The sequence below is a fragment of the Coenobita brevimanus genome, chromosome 100 (genome assembly GCF_032717465.1).
Source record: "Coenobita brevimanus isolate Jiangsu-jjx chromosome 100, ASM3271746v2, whole genome shotgun sequence".
NCBI lineage: Eukaryota > Metazoa > Arthropoda > Malacostraca > Decapoda > Coenobitidae > Coenobita > Coenobita brevimanus.
This window is the reverse complement of record NC_137053.1, coordinates 38,317,706-38,335,205: the sequence shown is the minus strand read 5'-3', so window position 1 is coordinate 38,335,205 and position 17,500 is coordinate 38,317,706. Positions and strand designations below refer to the sequence as shown.

The following is a 17,500-nucleotide window of genomic DNA, read 5'->3' as shown; positions in this document are numbered from 1 at the left end:
TTCTATTAACCCGCCCCATCCCGACCACTTTTCCACCACTGACTCCCCCCAATCCCGACCATTTTGAGGAAAAATTTTTTTTTGGCTCAAACCTTCGCTTTTGGTGAGAAACATCAAAAATTCACAGAGAAATCGCTCACCTGAGGTTTAAAATACTCATTATAGGTAGGAGTGCCTCCTTACCTTAATGGGTTTTCTATCAGGCTGGCACCAAAGAAAACGAGTTCTGTGGGAGGATAACTATTTCACACCACTCATAAATGGTATTTATTTATTTACTTGGTATTAATTTATATGTAGTACAAGAGTATATTGGTTTTCAAGCAGTAATATAGGCATTATAAGCATTGTTTCACTCACTAATACCTGACCTTTTTATGCCACATTACCTGATCATCATTTCTAACTGTTTCTTCCTCTAATGCTATGTAAAGTTTGTCCTCCACACTGTCATTGATTGGTGAATCACTCTGGCCCTGAATTTCGTACCGTGGCATGACATGGCTATACTGGCCAGGTCACTGATAACAGGTGAATTGCTGAGACAATGGCATGAAGGGGGGGGGGAGGTCATGCTGGGTAAGGCATTGTCCCTTCCTGGCATCTTGTTGAGGAAGGTGTCACGTGTATACGTACCAAAAATGACTCGTGAAAATTGAAAATTTGTACAAATTAGGGACCTTGCAATTTTTTCGCGTTTATGTACGTCGACGTGATTGGCAGTGACAAAACGTGTGGACGTTAAAGAACGTCGATGGGACGCCGCGGGTTAAATACATGCACTGAATATTCCTAAATTTTTATGTTTGTGTTTGATGGTGCCTAGATAGGTGTAGGTAGGATACTGTGGGGGGTGGTTGGCCAAAGTCCAGACCCAATTTCATTTTTCACATAAGAGTTATTATTTATAAACCGCGGAATTTGTAAATCGCGCCAGTGGTCCAGACCCAAATTGCTTCGATTTACAAGGATTGAGTATAAATATATATATATATATATATATATGTATATATATATATATATATATATATATATATATATATATATATACAGTATATATATATATATATATATATATAGTATATATACAGTATATATGTAAATTCATAATTATATATTTAATGTATATATATATATATATATATATATATATATATATATATATATATAAAATAATCATCATGATCATCATACATATATATATATATATATATATATATGCTACCCAAAAGTTCCAGTAATTTAAATATTGTAGGTAAATAAGTTACCATACCTCCTAGTTCTCACTGTCGCCTTTGAAGTAGTCCCTTTGTGCTTATATACAGTGGTCCTGGCATTTTTTCCATGAGTCCATGCATCCCAGAAGGCTTCAGGCATGATTGTCTTGAGCACCTCATGCGATTCTGTCTGGATCTCCTCAGTCAAGTCAAATCGATGCCCTTTCAGTCATAATTTTAACATGGGAAGCCGGAACAAGTCGCAGGGGGCAAGGTCAGGCAACTACACTAAGGTGGGTGAGGAATAACTACCGTGTTAGTGGAAGCCAGGAACTGCCGGACAGCAAATGATGTGTGGGCGCGGGCATTGTCATGATGCAGGGCCCAGTCCTTGTTCTTCCACTGTTCTGGACGTTTGTGGAGGATGTTTTCCCTCAGACGCTGCAAAGCTTCACAGTAAAACTTTCCGCTGACAGACTTTACTGGGTGGGACAGATTCCCTGTGAACAATCCCTTGGATATAGATGAAAATGATCAACATCGACTTGACTTTTCTGTGAACTTGACACGCTTTTTTCGGTCTCGGTGAATTGGTAGACTTCATTGCGATGACTGCTGCTTTGTCTCCGGGTCATAACCTTAAATCCATGATTCATCACAAGTTATGACCTTTGAGTTGAAGGGGACATCATCTCTGACTTGATTCTTGAGCTCCCTGCAAAATGGAACGCGATGTGCCTTCTGCTCGTCACTCAGCAGTATTGGCACAAATTATGCAGCGATGCGTCTCATGCCCAACACATCCGACAGAATGCTTTGCACGCTCCCTTACAACAGTCCAAAGATATCACAAACATCATGGATAGTTTGTCTGTGATCTGCGAGGATAGCCTGATGAACATTTCCGACGTTTTCTGGTGTTGTTGCCATTTCTGATGTTGTTGCCATTGCTGGTCGTCCAGAATGGTCATCGTCTTCGACGGACATTTGTCCTTCCGTGAACCGCATGTACAGTAAGACCTCACTGTAACGGACTAATTGGGGCCCAATCCATTCTGAAAAATGTGGAATTTCAGTAAAAGCGACATCCGGACTTCCCCCTGCTAATCCGGACTTTTTCCGATATATCAGATGTTAGTCCGGATCGCATGAACGGTTTTTAAACTGTTTTGACTACCATTGCTGTACTGTAGTGTGTTATAACTTCACTATATTAATCAAATGGTATAATATACATATAATAATACAGTACATCCCCCTAGTATGCGCCTTGATGGGCAGCAGAGGACGTCACATACTAGGAATTCGCATAGTTTCGTTTTGTTTTTAATGGCTCCAACATGCTTGCATGCTTCGGCCTTGGTCACCTATTGGCGGCTCTCCATGCTGCACGATCCATTATAGCCTCCCTGTTCAGTCCCTTAACCCTGAGGTCACACTTAATGACCTCGTAACCCCACCCCCAATATTAATACTTCTCACCTTCCTCACCCAATTATCATCCCCCATCCTCTCCATGTGTCCAAACCATCTCAATCTACCTCTCCTCATCACAACACCAATACACTCCAGTCCCATCCTACCTCACAATTCTTCCATCACGAACCCAGCCCCCCCAGACCTTGGACGCGACGCACTACACATCCACCTAATCATTGTCATTTCTGTACGTCTGAGCTGGCGAATATCTTCCTCCTTCACTGCCCAGGTCTCACTACCATACAGCATTACACTCCTAACACATGCTGCATACAAAGACCCCGTAGCACGTAGGGAGAGTCCTCTCATTGTCAGGAGAGGCAAGAGCTCCCTGAACTTCTTCCAACCACTTCTCACCCTAGCCACAGAGCTAGCTCCATATGGGCAGCACACCCCCTTCATGGGCAACCCTTGAGACGCCTTTCAGACTTGAGTATTGTACTATACAGGGAAACTGTCTAAGACATATTACCTAAGATAAAGTAAACCTACAAGATCATGGCTTTACTGGGTAAATCATTGGTGGTAGGTGGTGGCGACCATCATCCACTCACTTGATGTAGTGCTGCCTACTTCCTCCTTAGCCTTTATCATTCTTTTTCTGAGCCTCCCTCCTCTCTTCGTATATCTCCCATTTTTCCTGTCACTTCTTATGCTCAGCTTTCCTTTACAGGTGGCTTTACATTTAGTGACAAGCCAAATGGTTTCCTGTAAGCCAAGAAACCATTTACAACGCTGGGTGGTAATCATATAACCAACCCATATGTGCTCCCTATGTGTCAGCAAGTGGGTTGGTGGAGGTGTTAGTGCCCCTCCCCATAAAACCAATAACTCAGAGTCAAATGGCCACCCCTCCTAGGATAATGGCATCTGGGAATAGATAGATAGATAGGTAGACCTTTACCTGTTATCGTTTCTTGGGGGGGCAATGTCGCGTACTCAGGGTAACCCCAGATTTGGGCCACTTTTTGCTGCCCGTCTTGCTTACAAGGAGTTCAATTCGCCTACGAATAAAAAATACACTAAAATAAAAAAATAAATAGGTCCTCGCTTAGAAGGGGGATTGCGTAGTCGGAATTCGCATACTGTGAGGATCCACTGTACTCTACTGTACCCAGATAAACATGTCTTTTATTTACCTTATTGTGGTGAACATACCTGAAGTGGTCAGGCAGTCCGTACTGCTTCTGGCTTTATCGGACTTTTTCCGATGTATAGGAATTTATTCCATTAGCTCCTCAAGTCTGATAAAAGCGAATACCGGTCTATTGAAGTCCATTATATCGAGGTTTTAGTGTACCAGAAAAATGTTCTGCTTTGGGACATTGCATTGTCATCAAAGGCTTGCTGAAGCAACCGGTGACTTTCTGCAACTGTCTTGTTGATCTAGAAGCAGAACTTGATCCAGGTTCTTTGGTTCATGAGGTCCGCCACTGCAAAACTGCCAAAACAGCTACACACAACGTTTCAATAGTAAGCGTAGCTCAACAACATGTCCGCTCACAGACATGGCCGGGGCCACACAAATGCAAAAGGGGTGCTGCTGACTCCTCATAGTGGCAAAAGGCAAAACTGCACACAGTTGGCTCCCTCTGTTCAAGTTACTGCAACCTTTGGGTAGCACCTTGTGTATATATATATATATATATACAGTAATCCCTCCAATATCCAATGTAATAGAGTCAAAGGCATGTCCGGATAGTGGTCCTGTCCAGATATTGGGCCCCAGCCTCCTGGACTTGTACTTATGGACCCTAACTCAGAAAAACACCTATACAACTTCCTCTGGACATGCATTGCACCTATTTAAGACCCAAATCACACCAATAAGGGACATTCATCATTCATTCATTCATTGCCAGATGCCATGTATCCCAAACGGGGTGGCCAAGGGCTTAGAGTTAATTGTTTTACAGGGAGGGGCACTAATCCTCCACCAACCCCACTTGACATGTAGGGAGAACGTTATGCCAACAGCATCTGGTGTTCCCAGGCGGTCACCCATCCAAGTACTAACCAGACCCAACGTTGCTTAACTTTACTGATCGGACGGGAAGCGGTGTACTCAACGTGGTATGGCCGTTGAAAGACTGAAATAAATGCAAAAGAACAATAAAATGAGGTTTTCGAGGTGAGTTTCTACAATATTAAACATTCCGGGTACTTACAACAAGTCCCTGGCTCCTGGACTGGTTTGAACCGCCAGTTTGGAGTCCACAGTTAATCCTTTGCACTCTAAATTCTAATTTCTTAACACTGGCCAACACTGTCAATCCCCGTGTGTTCTAGTGGCGAGGTATTGCAGTTTATTCACTGTTTATTCACAAAAAACGAGCTCCTGTGGCTTGCACTGCTATAAGCATCTGCTCTCGATCGGAGTTAAGCTGTGACTGTTGATGATGGTGGGGTAATGTAGTTGCCAGATTGCAACGGCCACATTACCAAACTCCTTAATTTTCATTACCATTTTTAACTTTCATTACCAAATTCGTAAAGCTGGCATCTATTCTTCACTAATTATATACACAGGTGGAAATACATGTAATCACTCTTCTTATAATTAACACCATGTTGATTATTTTCACGCTATGTAGGGTAGCAGATTCATCAGAGAGAGCAAACAATCCACCATCTCCATCCTGTGTATCCTCATACATGTGAGAATTCCATTTGGTAATGCATTATTCTGAATCATTACCAAACAAATTTTTCATTGCCAAATTGGCCCACACTTGGTAATGAAAAATACCAAATGGCAACCCTGACAGGGGAGAGGGGAGGGGGAGGAAGGAAGGGGTGAAGGGACCATGGTGTAACAGCTGTTCGGCGCCACGCGGCAATTTCAAATTACGGGAGGGAAAAAAGTCAGTTTTTTTTTTTTTTTTTTTTTCCGAATTTTTTTGCAGTTTTTGGCCCATTTTGGGAATATTGGATCCCAGGACGATTATGTCCAGTTAGTGGGGGTGTTCAGATATTGGGCGTTTGGATATTAGAGGGATTACATTTATATATATATATATATATATATATATATACACATACATACATACATACATACATACATACAACGGCCATACCACGTTGAGTACACCGCTTCCCGTTCGATCAGCGAAGTTAAGCAACGTTGGGTCTGGTTAGTACTTGGATGGGTGACCGCCTGGGAACACCAGATGCTGTTGGCATCCCCACGTGTCAAGTGGGGTTGGTGGAGGATTAGTGCCCCTCCCTGTAAAACAATTAACTCTAAGCCCTTGGCCACCCCGTCTGGGATACATGGCGTCTGGCAATGAATGAGTGAAAAAAAAAAAATATATATATATATATATATATATATACACACACACACAAGCATACGCCAGTTTAACTATCAAATTGGTTCGATAGAACCCCATCGTTAGGTGGGGTATCGTATATCGGGGTACTTTTAACATGTATTTCATTATGGACCGTTTACCATCCTTGGGTTTCCCCGCAAACCAAGTCCAAAACCCATCCAGATGAGCCCCAAAACAGGTTTAAAGGCAATCTAAATGGCCTAACAGCTGTCACAGAAGCTAACCTAAGCCTAACACCTGTAAATAACTCACTAAAACCAACAAATCATATCTGAATATCATCAAATATAAGTATGGAAAAAAATTAAGCTAAGTAAACTGTACCCCAAAATGACAATATTCACCCCACCCAAAGCTAAAACACATTAATCAAAGTCTGAAAACAGTTTATAAATCAACCTAAACACACAATTTTAGTTTAAAGTATCATGAAAATTGATAAGACAAATCAAAACCCATCGTTAGATCAAGGTTTGGCCATCGTTAGGTGGGGTATGGTGTAATTTCTACCCCCATCATTAAGCCGGGGTATCGCATCTAGGGGTATCATATATCGAGGTATTACTGCATATATATATATATATATATATATATATATATATGTATATTTATTTATTTATTTATTTATATATATATAAGTCTCAGAACGATGTAGCGGGTGTTAAGTAGGTTGTTTTTGTTATTCGTGATTTTTTGTTTACCGCGCTGCCTTGGGAACATAACCCTTGCATGTGACACGACTGTTTAAATAATCACCCGTTGTTTTACTTAACTGCAGAGAACCATGAATTCACATATTTGGAGCAGGGGGATTAATATTTATAAGACATTCAGGAAGTTTGTGGCATTTTTACATGAAGTGTATACCCTGAGTTTCAGGCCTGATTTTACAATTGCTTCCACAGAGTGTGAGAGCCTTCTTCCGCACCAACCGGCAGACCTGCACTGAGTGGCTGAGCCGCATTCGTGCTGCAGTCATAGTCGTAGCCATTAACGCAGGACGGCCTGAGGTGGCAGTAAGGCACTCCTACAAATTGCTTCAGGAATTAAAAGACAATAACAATACACAGGTGCATATTTAATGTATATGTTTTTATTTTTTATTTTTTTAAATTATTCTTTTTGTGTGTTTGTAATCGCTGTTGGGAAGTACATGGTTCCTTACTCTTAGATGATCTTGACTACAGTAGCCTAGCCATAGATCCAATCTGGCAAGGGGCAATATAAGACTGGTTGTTACTGAGGTATGTGATGAAATGTTTGAAATGTTGACATTTAATGGAGATCTAGTGGATGAGTGGATATGAAAGATGTCCAGGTTGGCCTGGAAGGAAGGCAGAGTTCCAAAGACTTTAAGTCAGGTGTAATAGTTCCCCTATACAAAGAGAAAAGGGAAAAAGTTTGTGACAGTCATAGGGGTATTTGTCTTCTTAGTGTAATAGGAAAGATGTATGGGAAGATACTTGTTGACAGAATTAAGGATGAAAATGAGAAGTTGGTTGGAGAGGAAGAATAGGAGGGGCTGTGATTTTGTCTAAAATGTTTAGTGGGAAAGAATTAAGAGAAGAGAAGGAATTTTTGTGCATCCTTATTGGATCTGAAGGAGACATATGACATAGTAATTAGACTTCAAGTGTGCAGTGTACAGTCGTGGCCGTAAATAATCACCTATCCTCCCGTACCCCATGCCTCAGACTGGCTCCTTTGTGCACGGCAAGTCACACTGGAGTAAGAGGGGCTGAGAGGGAGGGGCTGGAGGGAGAAGATAAGGTGGGTGGGGGGACAAGTGCTGCTGTTGGGGTGGAGTGAGATAGGGAGGGGAGGGTAGGTAGGGGAGGGAGAATGAAATGCGAAGTTATAGCCACATAATTTGTCTGCTTTATTTCATTCAGGGCATCATATAAAGGAGTTACTATTCTGTTGATAAAGCTGCATTTTACCTTGTATAGAGGCGTCGGATAAATTTTAGATAGGTGGTGATATCAAGGACAGGCTTGTGAGAGAAATATACTGACGTGACAGCTCAAACAGTAGTGCAGAGCCAGGTATTTGTGTTCATCCTTCTATTTTGCCTTCAGACGCTGCATGGACTCTGGATGGCTTTGACGTCCGTAATGTTTGTGTAAGAAACGTCCTCTACCCTTATGTGTAATTAATTTTTGGAACTGAATGTAATATGCTGCCTTTGACATGGCTGTGTCCACAGTAATTTTCATCACCCTTGTGGTATACACGCCCTCTATACAGTCACCATCATGCCAATTCAATAATTATTTATTGACATCTTTATATGAAAAGGCTATATAAAGTAACTGTGCGCAGAAAGGTAAATAAATATGATGTCTGTGCTCATGGTTGGATATGATAACAGTATCTCGTATAATCTGTGAGAGGGAAAATGAAACAAAAGCCTGCCCAAACTCCCAAAATATATCTATGTCAGTGTTTACTGACATTGTTCAAGCCAAAGCAACCAGGAAAGCCTTAGTAAGTAGTTCAGTGGCCTCATGCCTTAAAAACCTCATGCAGTTATGATTAGAGAACGAGTGAATATTGATGAGATGCAGTTTGGGCTTATGCCAGGTAGGGGGACCACTGATGCCATATTCATTGTTCGACAGCTTCAGGAAAAATGTATTGGTAGGAGAAGGGATCTTTATTTTGTTTTTGTTGATTTGGAAAAGGCCTTTGACAGAGTCCCTAGAGAGGTGGTGAAGTGGGCAATGAGAAAGCTTGGCTTGGAGGAGTGGCTGGTTAGGGTGGTTATGGCTATGTATGTGGGTGCTCACACCCAAGTAAGAGTGAATGGAGATTTGAGTGATGGGTTTTCCGTGAATGTTGGTGTGTATCAGGGGTCAGTTTTGAGTCCCATGTTGTTTATCACAGTACTTGAAGCCCTTTCACGTGACTTTAGAAACGGACTCCCGTGGGAGTTGTTGTATGCTGATGTTTTGGTATTGTTTGCAGAGAACGAAAGGGAGGCGGAAGAAAGGTTTAGGAAGTGGAGAGATGGTATGGGGCACAAGGGCATAAGGGTAAATGCAGATAAATCAAAAGTGATGATATCTAGGGTTGGTGTCAAAGACGAGGGAGAGTGGTTATGTGCAGTTTGCCACAAGGGCGTGGGAAGTACAGTAATTCCATCTTGTGCGGTGTTTGTGATAAATGAGTGCACAAGACATGTAGTGGTATCAGAGATAGACTGCAAGATAATGCTGATTTTATGTGTACGGCATGTCAGGGAGAGCAGGTGGAGATTGTCAGACGTGGAAGAATTGAACTTGCTGGTGAATCTCTTGAGTGTGTGGAAGAGTTTCGTTATTTGGGAGACATGTGTGCTGGAGATGGGGCTAGAGCTAGCTCTGTGGCTAGGATGAGAAGTGGTTGGAAGAAGTTCAGGGAGCTCTTGCCTCTCCTGACATTGAGAGGACTCTCCCTATGTGCTAAGGGGTCTTTGTATGCAGCATGTGTTAGGAGTGTATTGCTGTATGGTAGTGAGACCTGGGCAGTGAAGGAGGAGGATATTCGCATGCTGAGATGTACAGAAATGACAGTGATTAGGTGGATGTGTAGTGCGTCCCTGCGTCCAAGGTCTGGGGGGGCTTGGTTCACGATGGAAGAGTTGAGAGGTAGGATGGGACTGGAGTGTATTGGTGTTGTGATGAGGAGAGGTAAATTGAGATGGGTTGGACATGTGGAGAGGATGGGGAATGATAATTGGGTGAGGAGGGTGAGAAGTGTTAATATTGGGGGTGGGGTTACGAGGGGTAGACTGAGAAAGACATGGGATGAGGTCATTAAGTGTGACCTCAGGGTTAAGGGACTGAACAGGGAGGCTGCAGTGGATCGTGCAGCATGGAGAGCCGCCATTAGGTGACCAAGGCCGACGCATGCAAGCATGTTGGAGCCTTTAAAAATGAAAAACGAAAAAAAGCAGGCTTTGCGGCACGGGCGAAACAATGTTGTTGATGGTTTGCTGGTTTCGTCTCAACAACTCCCACTCGTCCTTGGTGTGCTTGAGGAGGTGGGCCTGTGTCCTCTCGTTCTCTGGCTTCCAGCAATCTGGGAGGAGACAGTCACGATGGCTCTGCACTAATATTTGATCTGTCATGTCAGTATACTTGTCTCATGAGCTAGTCCTTGATATCACCACCAATCTAAAGTTTGTTATTTGATGCCGCTATACAAAGTGTAATGCAGCTTTATCTACAGAACAGTAACTCCTTTATGTGATGCCCTGGAAGAAATGAAATAGACAAATTATGTGGCCACAACTTCACATTTCATTCTCTTTCCCCTACCTCCCCTCCCTCACTCCACCCAAGCACCATCACTCATCCCCACACCCACCTTCCCTTCTCTCTCTGGCCCCTCCCTCTCAGCCCCTCTTGGTCCACTGTGACTTGCCTCGCATAAAGGAGCCAGCGTGAGGCACGTAGTACAGGATGATAGGTGATTATTTATGGCCACAACTGTACATGGGAAATTGTTGAATATTTTCAAGAGTATGTGTGTGGGCACAGGGATGACTGTGTGTGGTGGATGAAGGAATTGAGTCCTTTGAATTTAATGTTGGATTGAGAGAGAAATGTATCAAGTCTTCCTGGTTGTTCAATAAATATTTGTATATGTAGGTTTGGATGATGATATATATATATAAAGTCGGTGAGGCTAGGGAACTGACAGGAGATCGAGCTGGCTGGATGAATTTTGTGAGATGTGCATGATCAGGGATTTTTGGCACCCCTTTTTAATGTGGCAGCGTCTGGATTGACTCTGTCGGATACGATATGTGAAGCTACAGAACGTAGTGAATGTTTATGGCGTATCCTTTAGAGCCAGGATTTCGGGGGCTTGAATGATGAGTGAATGGAAGCGTGGCCCATTGGATTGGGCAATTTTGGGCTGTCTGGACATTGCTACTCCTCACCCTGCCCTTGGGTGGGAAAGGAGGTCCGAATGATGATGATATATATATATATATATATATATATATATATATATATATACAGTATATATATATGGGTCCGGCAATAGATAGATAGATAGATAATATTTATATATCTATATATATATATATCTGTCTATATGTATATATATAGATAGATAGATAGATATATATATAGAGATATATATGTATATATATAGATATATATATATACACTAATCCCTCCAGTATCCGACATAATAGAGCCGTAGGCAGGTCCGGATAGTGGTCCTGTCCTGATATTGGGCCCCAGCTTATGGACTTGTACTTATGGACCCTAACTCAGAAAAACACCTATACAACTCCCTCTGGACATGCATAGCATCTATTTAACCCCTTAACCGCGGGGCGTCACTTTCGTGACGCTTGGGAGCAAGGGATCATACCGCAGGGCGTCGCTTTTGTGATTCTGTGTTATTTTGAATTTACCCGGGCTTCCAAGTGGGGGCTTGTATCATCTATCAGTACTGCCAATGTCCAACACTAGTCAGCACTCCTAATCTCATCTGTACTCCCATCCATTGTTGACAATTTAGCCATTTCTCCCCGTTCTTGACTCCCCTCCCTACCCCCCCTCTATTACCCTATCCTCTCGCCTGCCCGGCCGTGCTACGCTAAGTAAATCTTCCCTGGAATTTTTCACTGATTTCATCCATTGAAATAAGCCCTATGTCGTATTCTTATACCAAATAATATATACAAGAAAGAAATAAGGTAAGTGAGAGTGCCATACACCTGGAATTGGCTAATTATCACCTGACAACACCTCACGTGCACTCGTTCGCTAATTTTTGCTGTTTTTTTCCCCTTGAAATATGCCGTATAATCTATTTTCGTAATAAATATACATGTAAGGAGGGAAGGGAGAAGCCTAAGTGATATTTACATTCACCTGGAACTACCTAATTTATAATGTATTGTCTAGATTTCCTGCCAATCATATCAGTGCTAGACAAAACTGTTTCAAGATCTAACATTGGTAGCTCTGAATATATATCTCCTAAGTAGGCCTCTAATCTATTTTTGTAATAAATATACATGTAAGGAGGGAAGGGAGAAGCCTAAGTGATATTTACATTCACCTGGAACTACCAAATTTATAATGTATTCTCTAGATTTCCTGCCAGTCATATCAGTGCTAGACTTAGCTGTTTCAAGAAGTAATATTGGTAACTCTGAATAACCCCTAGCAGGCCTCCACGCTGGCCCTCCATTATCAGTTCACTCTCATCTTCCGAAGTGAGAGTACGTATGTTTCTTCTTGCTGACTTCAAGGCCTTTTTTCACCCCCATGCAAATGGCCCTGTGACCTTTACTCCCTACTAAACCTCGTGTGGAAAGAGGTAAAGGGCTGACAATTGATAAAAGAGTGACTACGATCTTTCTATTGAGTAAAACAGTGCAAGTGGAATTGTAAATAATGTGTAAATAATGTGTAAACAGCAAGTGAAAGTAATGAATGTAAATATACGTGAACAATGGAAAATAGTTTTATAAGTTATTTCAAGTGATAGTGCACAACACAGTGTAAATAAAATAGAAATGTAAATAACGTAAATAAAATAGAGAACGTAAATAGAAATATAAATGAGTAGTATTATAAGAATACGAGTATATACCCTAGGAGTAATGAAAGTGAAAGTTTCACTCTAGCATGTCTGAATGCTATGAGTTATGAGAGTGAAGATGAAAGTGACATTCACTCTCAATGCCAGTATACAGGACGAGAAAGTGAATGCTACGTATTTTACTGAAAGAAATTGAATCCCTACAGTGACAGTAGACTAATACTGCTGAAGGAAACTTATGGATAAAGACTGTAGATATATATAAGTGTTATATACTAATAGAAATATAAAGTGTGAGGGGTTTTATGAATAATAAATGACAGACTACCAAGAGCGAACTAGTGTCAGTGCGACGATCAGACGCGCTCGTAATTTCCATTGCTTTCACAATTTTTTTTTTTTTAGTATGGATCCCAAACTACTTGAAAATTGTAGAATAGTGTTTATAGTGTTTGTATCTGGCTGTGGTAATCATATTACGGGTTGTCGGGAAGTGTAAAGTGGAGACTTCGTTACCCTACTTCAGAGGTCTCCACAAGCTCTACGGTAACCGACGAAGGCTCATCAATCATTCCAGGAGAAAGCTGAAGGTATGTGCCATAAGCATATGTAATTTTATTATTCTAGGACTAATAACTGATTTTTGGCCAATATTTTTTGAGAGTCTGTCGGAGCCCAAATAACCCCGCGGCACATGCAAGTCATTGGTAAACAAGCCCGCGGTGTAGGGGTTAAGACCCAAATCACACCGATAAGGGACATAAAAGAGTGAGAAGAGGTGTTTGAGGTAAGTATAGTATGGAAAATACAGTAGAGTACAGTATGAAACATTCTGCCTACTTACAGCAAGTCCATGGCCATCTCGATGAATAACCGCCTCCTCTCGGACTCTGACAGTAAGAAGGATTTCCTGAAGCACTTGCAGTACACTGTTCATGAAGTCTTGCACTGAACTTAGTCATTCGCACTTAGAAGTCCATTCTCTTCACAGTGCGCACTCTTGTCTAACTTATGCTCCCTTGTAACTTAATAAGTGTTGCACTCTGCACTTTAACTCTTTCCACTCTTATAACCATTTTCTAAAGCAAAAACACACGTCTATTTACGTTAAATTTAGTTCAAAAATTGTTTGTCTTTTCACTCACAACTGTAAATCCTTAACACAATGCACTGTTTTTTTCACTGCACAACACTGTAAATTCCCGTGTGGTCTAGTGGAGAAGTTCTTGGCGTCTATTCACTGTCAGAGTCCGAGAGTATCGCTGGCAGGTGACCTAGGGGTGTGTCGCTGGGTCGTGGTGATGGCGTACCCACTACAAGCGACTCTGAAGACAGACGGAAACTCATGTCGAGCAGTGACTCCACCATAGCTGATGTGCTTGGCTGTGGCTCTGAGCTTGAGGGCCTGTTTTGGGGAGGGAGCGGAGTGGAGCCAGGGCTGGGCAAAGTGGGGGTCATGGGCCTGAAAAAACTGTCAATCGTTGATTGACGCAAGGAATGACGATTCTGACAATTGATGATGCGCTGCCTGAAAGCACGCACTTCCTCCACAAGTCCCAAGGACCCCATCTCCCTGTCACAGTCCGGGTGTTCCAGGTAGTCCAGAACGAACTCTGGGTGTTCCCGGAGTGCACTGAGCTTGGGGATGGCTGGAGTTGTGTCATGCTGAGAGGAGTCCGCATCATCGTCACCGTCCTCGTCGGAAACTTCAAGCTGGGTACTGACACCTGCAACTGAAGATACGATCTCGATATCAGACAATCTCTGATACCCAGGATCGCCCTCGTTGTCATCCAACCACTCACACACATCGTCCACATCAACATCGTCGCCATGCGTACGTAGATGTGCATGGAAGTTATCCACGTCAAAACCTAGGAAATCATACTGCACATCCGTTCCGAGAAGCAGACAAGACCAACCATTTTCTAGAGTCTTGACAGGGATTTCCTTCCATGCACTGGCCCAGTTGTAGATTGCAGACTTGATGTTGTAGCGGCAAAGTTTTTCCAAAGTCCACTGCCCTCACTTGTCCCGTCCCTCCCTGTGCTCGTCCTTGTCCTCGAGAACAACCATCACCTCGTCCAGGAACTTCCTTCGGTACAGCCTCTTCGTTGCCACGATCACTCCTTGGTCCATTGGTTGGATGAGAGCGGTCATATTAGGTGGCAGAAACATGCACCTAATGCGGCCATTCTCAGCCACCAAGTCCTTGTCGTACGGGTGGGCAGGTGCATTGTCGAGAAGAAGGAGGGCCTTTACCTGGTCGCGTGGGATTCCCAGTGTCTCCGTCTGGTAATGGATGACCTGCTTGACGAAATGGCGGTGGAACCAGTCTTTGAAGATCTGGGCTGTAAACCATGCCTTCAAAGATTGGTACCAGACGACAGGAAGGACATCCATCACCCCACGAAGACACTGAGGCTGCTTTGCACGGCCTACAACAACGGGCTTAAGCCGGTGCATGCCGTTAGCATTGGCACAACACAAAGCAGATGTCCGTTGCTTGGAGAGCTTGCGGCCAGGTACACGTTTCTCCGTCTCCTCGGCTAGAGTTTTCGTTGGCAAAGAGCGATAGAATAAACCAGTTTTGTCAGCGTTGTATACTTGACTGAGAGTGAGGCCCTCCCTGTCGATCAAGCCCTTCACCTTGTGCCGAAACTCATCAACTCCATCCTCGTTAGCGTCCAAAGCTTCGGGATGAGCTGTATGTTTGGTAAGGCCATGCCGTAACTTAAACGCGAAGAGCCAACCCTCGGATGCCTTGAAGTCTAGGGCATCGTGAAGCCTGGCGAACTTCTCAGCAGCTGCCTTCAGCCTGTACCACTTACCATCACACCAGCAGCACGTTGCTGTCGATACCAAATCAATGTGGAGCGGTCGACTTCAGCAAACTTGGGAGTAAACATCGCCTTCCTCTCCACGTTGCGTTTGGTTTTCGATGAGAAGTCAGCGGTGTACTGCATGAATTTGTCTAGGGATCTCTTAATATCAAACAAAATAGATCGGGCCAGGTTGAACTCGCAGAGGATGCGAGAAGACCACCCCTCATCTACTTTCTCCAATATCTCCCGTTTCTTCTCCAGAGTCAACACCACTCTCTTCCTCTTCTCAGGCGGCGGGGCCATCATCACACACACGAAGGAGAGGCACGAGAGCAGCAGGAGTGCCTGCACCAGGTAAGGCACCACCACAAAAGCTAGCACTTGGGCAGCCATGACGACGAGCGTGCACTTGCAACGAGAGACAGACGGAAAGTGGGGAGGCTGCCCGGGCGCTGTAGCGGACGTTGGAGGAATGACGCGCCACAACAAAGTTGTCCCTCACCCCGTGCCCCAAGTTCAAATTACGTCCCCCCCCCCCCCCCCCCGATCCCAGGACGATTCTGTCCGGTTAGTGTGTGTGTGTGTGGGGGGGGATGTTCGGATATTGGAGGGATAATATATATATACTGTATATATATATATATATATATACACAGTAATCACTCTATTATCCTGACGACCAATAACCGAACATCCCCACTACCTGGACCTTATCGTCTTGGGATTCAACATTCCCAAAATGGTCCGAAAACCCCCCCATTTTTTTTTTTTTAATCGATTTTTTGCCGTCCGTAATTTGAACGATGCGCGCGCCGCGGGAGATCATTGTTTTGGTTTGTCATTCCTCCAACGTCCGATAGAGCGCTGCTGCATCCTCCCCACTTCCCGCCTGTCTCTCACTGCGACTGGACCTATGCTCTTCGCAATGGCTGCCCACGTGCTCGCTTTTGTGGTGGTGCCGTACTTGCTGCAAGGCCTCCTGCTGCTCTCGGCCCTCCTCTTAGTGTGTGTGATGATGGCCCCGCCACCTGAGAAAAGGAAGAGAGTGGTGTTGACTCTGGAAAAGAAGAGGGAGATATTGGAGAAAGTTGATGCGGGTTGGTCTTCTTCCCGCATTCTCCGCGAGTATAACCTGGCCCGGTCGACTTTGTTCGATATCAAACGTTCCCGAGACAAACTCATGCAGTACACGGCTGACTTCTCGTCGAGAAGGAAACGCAACGTGGAAAGGAAGGTTATGTTTACCCCCAAGTTTGCAGAAATCGACTGATCCACGTTGATTTGGTACTGACAGCAACGTGCAGCTGGTGTGATGGTATGTGAAACGGAGCTGAAGGCTGCTGCTGAGAAATTTGCAAGGCTTCACGACGCCCTAGACTTCAAGGCATCCGAGGGTTGGCTCTTCGCATTCAAGTTGCGACATGGCTTTACTAACCGTAAAGCACATGGCGAAGCATTGGACGCTAACGAGGATGGAGTTGACGAGTTTCGGCACAAGGTGAAAGGCTTGATCGACAGGGAGGGCCTCACTCTCGATCAAGTCTATAACGCAGACGAAACTGGCCTATTCTATCGCTCGCTGGCAACGAACACTCTAGCCGAGGAGACGGAGAAACGTGTACCTGGCCGCAAGCTTTCTAAGGAACGGATATCTGCTTTGTGTTGTGCCAGTGCTAACGGCATGCACCGGCTTAAGCCCGTTGTTGTTGGCCGTGCAAAGCAGCCTCGGTGCCTTTGTGGGGTGATGGATGTCCTTCCTGTCGTCTGGTATCATTCTTTGAAAGCATGGTTCACAGCTGTGATTTTCAAAGACTTGTTTCACCGTCACTTCGTCAAGGAGGTCATCCAGTACCAGACGAAAACACTGTGAATCACTCGCGACCAGGTAAAGGCTCTCCTACTGCTCGACAATGCACCTGCCCACCCGTGCGACAAGGACTTGGTTGCTGAGAATGGCCGTATTAGGTGCATGTTTCTGCCACGTAATACGACTGCTCTCATTCAACCCATGGACGAAGGAGTGATCGTGGCAACGAAGAGGCTGTACCGAAGGAAGTTCCTGGACGAGGTGATGGTTGTTCTCGAGGAC

At 43.9% G+C, this 17,500-nt stretch overlaps 1 protein-coding gene and 2 non-coding genes across 3 annotated transcripts in view; 2 read left to right on the top strand and 1 right to left on the bottom strand.

Annotated features, from left to right (window-relative positions):
• The window catches only part of nonC (serine/threonine-protein kinase Smg1), a 1,312,439-nt gene that overhangs the window by 473,504 nt on the left and 821,435 nt on the right, over positions 1-17,500 (top strand). Inside the window, exon 19 of the mRNA XM_080284159.1 lies at positions 6,937-7,101. Coding sequence (XP_080140285.1) covers positions 6,937-7,101 — 165 coding nt within the window. The remainder of the gene's footprint in view (positions 1-6,936; positions 7,102-17,500) is intronic.
• Positions 4,665-4,783, bottom strand: LOC145414802 (5S ribosomal RNA). The gene has a single exon (XR_013899955.1). It is a non-coding gene; the product is annotated as a 5S ribosomal RNA (ribosomal RNA).
• Positions 5,760-5,878, top strand: LOC145414789 (5S ribosomal RNA). Its single transcript, XR_013899943.1, has one exon. It is a non-coding gene; the product is annotated as a 5S ribosomal RNA (ribosomal RNA).